The sequence below is a fragment of the Gadus morhua genome, unplaced genomic scaffold, assembly GCF_902167405.1.
Source record: "Gadus morhua unplaced genomic scaffold, gadMor3.0, whole genome shotgun sequence".
NCBI lineage: Eukaryota > Metazoa > Chordata > Actinopteri > Gadiformes > Gadidae > Gadus > Gadus morhua.
In genome coordinates this window covers 40,001-44,732 of record NW_021964050.1, presented here as the reverse complement: position 1 = coordinate 44,732, position 4,732 = coordinate 40,001, and the positions used below count along the sequence as shown (strand labels likewise).

General features: G+C 49.6%; 1 protein-coding gene across 1 annotated transcript in view; it reads right to left on the bottom strand.

Moving 5' to 3' along the window:
* Positions 1–1,157: 1,157 nt before the first annotated feature.
* The window catches only part of LOC115538950 (semaphorin-6B), a gene marked incomplete at its 5' end in the record, with an annotated part of 39,684 nt that continues 36,109 nt past the window's right edge, over positions 1,158–4,732 (bottom strand). The window contains 1 exon segment of the mRNA XM_030350165.1: positions 1,158–2,092. Within this exon segment, the coding sequence (XP_030206025.1) occupies positions 2,008–2,092 (85 nt within the window).

Genomic DNA, 4,732 nt, shown 5'->3' with positions numbered 1-4,732 from the left:
GACCCGGGGGCAGACGTGTGTCTGCTCCCGGGCGCGGCGACTAAACGCTGGCGACCCTCGTCAAAAAAATTCAAAGAATAAATGAACAATAAAGGCAGCTGTATCGGCGACAAAGAGCGGTAACAGAGAGACACCGTGGATAGGAGACGCTGAGCACTAAAGGTTGACCCGTACGTCACGGGACAAAGCGGCGCCCGGCGTGTTGGTGGCAGACTGACGTTTGGCTCGCAGTCTCCTGAAGTCACAGGAGACGTCTCAGCCGCAATATCTGCTCTTCTGGTGAAAGCACACCCTGAACACACCACAAAACCACCCGGCCCCACCACCAACCTCTGACAGCCAGAGTTCAGCTCCCCAATGCGCCCTAAACCCAGACCATTATCAAATTCAGGGACATAATGATCCAGGACTCCAAAGGAGAGACCTTTGGCCACAAAGACAATGGCTAAAAGATAGTCTTTATGTCTTCTGTCTTGAGGTCAGCTTGAAGCGTGTGAAAAGGGAAAATCATTGATAAGTATGATCAGGGATCCTAGGAACGATTTGAGCAGAGGCAGAAATCCGCCAATTCAGCCACATCCGAGGTCTGACCCACCGACCGGAGCCTGACCCGCGGCTGAACCGCTATTGACGGACGGATTACTGGACAGATGCGGTGTACTCATTCACGCTCCAGCCCTGACCCCCTGACCTCCCAACGCTGGAATGCACGGTCCAATCTCCCCGCTGCAAACAAACACACGAATGAACTCCGCACCTGCAGGCTGAAGCTGACAGGCCTCCCTGTCAGACACCAACCGCCCCTGCAAATGAGAATCATCCAAAGCCACGCGAGATCGCCCCCCATGGCTCTCCTTCAACACGACGCTGTGTTCCGGGACATCCCCTCCACACTGCGACGAGTGTGTGTGTGTGTGTGTGTGTGTGTGTGTGTGGGGGGGGGGGGGGGGGGGGGTGGGGGAGCCGTTGGCTTGGAGCAAAGCAGGGAAATACTCCACCATGTAGGGGTGAGAAGTGTGCCTGAACCCCCCCCCCCCCCACACACACACACGCACACAGGGGGGGTCAGGCACAGGGGGGGGGGTAGCATCAGAACAGACCACCGCTGGAGACGGGCGAACCATGGGGGAGTAGGGGGAGGGATGAACCACGGCATCGGCCCATTATGTAATGTTGATCTGCTCTGCGCGGAGCCAACTTGGGGAACTTGCGTAGGCAGAGGATTAATTTGGGCGAATGCCTCGTCGGGATGTGTGCTCTGATCAAAGCCGAGCAGCCCTGGGAGAGGCGGTGGTGATGCTGCTGCCGCTGCGATTCAGGACCACAGATCTGCTGCTTTTTCGCTCGGCTGTGATGTGCCACCGTTTTTTTGTAATGACAGCACGAGAACGAGAGCGCGAGGGGAGAGATAAAAAAGAGAGAATGAAAGACACATCAAGGGGAGCTCAAGACCGGAGATGAATATAATTAGCCAGCTGTACGCTCAGCAGAAACATCCCCGAAACACCAGAAAATGCACACGCAGAACTTGCTCAACGGACCGACGGGAACAACCTTTTTTACTCTAATCCTCCAAACGTGTTCAGTGGACCAGTGGAGTTCCAAAGCACAACGTTCGATCCAATCCAGGCAAAGATTACCAGGTTACCCCACACGTACACAGACTGCCAAACAGACAGGGTAAGAGTCTTCTTGGCGGCCTGGTGGAAGGAAGGAGGAAAACCACCTGCACATCGTTCCGACTGAGCTGCATTGTCAATCTATTGACTTTGGGTTTTTCTCCGAAACGTACTGTTGAAACACCCCCAGAATACCAAAGGCCTTCCTTTGTTTCACCGCATCACACAGACTTTTCCTCAGAGAGAAATATTCATGCAAGTACCCGCGCAGTAACAAGAAAGTCCAGGGCCGTCTAATGAGGGCTGAATACACACAGAAATGAAAATACAAAACACAATCACGATACACAACACACACACACAGACACACAAACACACACACAAACGCTCACAAATGCACACAAATAGACTTACCATCACAGTCGCCCAGGTGGTTCACGCTGCCGTGGTCGATGTCCTGGTCGAAGGGCAGTCTGTGGGCGGGAGGAGACAGACTGTTACTCAGACGCTTATAGAGCCTTATATAGCCCCCAGAAACCTGGGGTGCTGGGGCTTATGGAGCCTGGCACCCTGGGGTGACGTATCCGGCGCTGGTTATCCAACAGCGGCCGGAACGGGAGGTAAACAAGGAGAGAACACCTGTGGCCGGTGCTTTAATGGGAATAACCACGAATGAATGCATCCTTGTTCAACATGGGGGGACAATTATACCGTTTTATTTATGAAAACAGATGTATTCCAGACATCATAAAAGAGGGCCCCTCTCTCATCGTTATTTTAAGGCATGTTTTGACGCGTAAAAGCAGGTTTCACAGATCTTTATCCTGGGGCTCATTTCCTATATGAAGCGACAAGAAACTCTGGAAAATCATAAGTCTCCCCTGGCCAGAAAACATGTGTCTGAAGGAGGGGAGCGGAGAGGAAATGAGAAACACAGTCGCAGAGCAGACCCTTAGAACCAAGAGAACACTCAAACGTCATCGGAAAGGCAGCACTAAGTTATTACAGAGAAGGTATCAATGTGTGTGTGTGTGTGTGTGTGTGTGTGTGTGTGTGTGTGTGTGTGTGTGTGTGTGTGTGTGTGTGTGTGTGTGTGTGTGTGTCCACGAAAAGGTCTGCATTAAAGCCATGACATCAGAGGAAACGTCTGCTATTAAGTCGAAGAGGGTCCTTGACTCTGCGATGCCACATATATACTCCTAATTAACAGTTTCTGAAAAACAACCCTGAAATGCAATTACTGTCCAGTCAAGAGCCTCTACAGTTCCTTAAATAACCACCGGAGGATGTGTGAAGTGCTTTCATATCAGCTGTGCATCGTTGTGATCAGAGAGGAAAACATTCAACCTTTGAGCTAACTTTTAAACATGGTTTTGGCGTTTTTTCCAAAAGTAACTTTAACACATATGCTGTTCATCGTACATTGCGTGTTAACCTCCTCCACACTGCATCGCTTCTAAACCACACCCCTCCTGTACAGCAGGCCAATCGAATCACAAGAAAATGCTTTTGGCATCTCAAGTCAACATGGCAACACCAATTTGCTGAACAGGATTTTACACGGAGCAGAAACTCCGTGCTTTTATAGCTCCAAAAGTCTGGGGTTAACCCGGAGAAGCTAACATTACCCAGAGGTATTGGCGGCTCCTTTCATTAGCCTTAACTGACATTTACCTTAAAAAGGTTCTGCTAATAGAAAGGTTTGGCTTTGATTTCATCTGCCAAGATGATGATGATGTGAGCCATGCGGGGTAAGCCTTCATACGTTCCCCGGGCTACACTGCTCATAGTTCCCCTAATTAGCTTGAACACACGACTCGCCAGTTAGACTGTGAGGATGGAGTATGTGCTTCAAGCCGTTCGTATCACATGTACACTAACCAGCTCTCCCCAGCTATGTGTGTGGGGAACATGTGCAGCACATGACTCCCCTCGCCCCCAGGAACACGGTTTGTTCACAACCCTCGCTCAACGGCACTGTAAATGAGCATCCAAAACGATCTGCCTGTAAACGGCTGTGCTGGAATGGAGGGCCGATTGTATTTGATTATATAGACACAATGCTATCTGATTGCTCTCGGGTTGATTGCCCCCCTTCTGTTTGTTGACTACAAAGCAACCCAAAGAAAAAAAGCGCAATAGATCTGCTATTTATAGAAACCAATGGCGAACAAAACAGGAGAGGAAACATCCTAAATGGTTTCAACTTCCCATCAAAGAACAATCGTCGAGCAATTTCCTTCCAGAGAGTAGAAATTGAATTTGCCGCAGGCTTTTATTGTGAAAGTTTCCCAGGACAAAGTCTCTGACTACATTTCGTTTGGTAATCAGTTAAAGGACTCGCGGTGCGCAGCCAACACCGCCGCATGCACGGCCCAGAGACGACTTTGAGGAACGAGTCGGACGACGACGTCGTGAACGAACTGCAGGAGTCGTCTGATTAAGAGTAAGGGCTGTTGTAACGCTGGCTGACTCACACAGATGGGGCGTGCCGGTGTGAACGTGGCAGCACCCTAAAGTACGGTAGAACGGAATGGGCCTCCCCTATTCAAAGGATTCTAAAACGTACTGCTTGCATTTTGGATCCTATTGTAGCAACCAGAGACTGTGTGGAGTTGTGTACATACACTGTACGCACATGCAAGTGAACAATGCATAACGGTGTTAATCAAAGACCCTGACATAATTATAATGGTGTTAAGAAAACAACAGCTGCATTCTAATAAAACGAGAGCGCGCGACAATGACACATAATTTCATCGTTATTATTGCCACAAGTTTATGAATGCAATCAATGGAGTTCTAATGGTAGTTAATGGAAACCACGACGCCGTGATCTCCACCAGCAATAGGTTGGTAAACACACGCCACATTAACAACATTCATTCCCTCAATGAGATCCTGAGCGTCACAATGCAAATCAACGGCGAGTCGACCGCCCTTGGAAAATCAGATCACGCCTCTGACACAGAGCCCCTTAATTGCATAAGTGGGCAGCCCAGGACTGTCTTTAGGCTGCTGCTGTGCGTTCAGCTGGCACTATACCTGTGTTTGAACACTTAACTCAATCAGAAGCCGGACTAAAGAGAGATTTGATTTCCCTTGATGGAAGT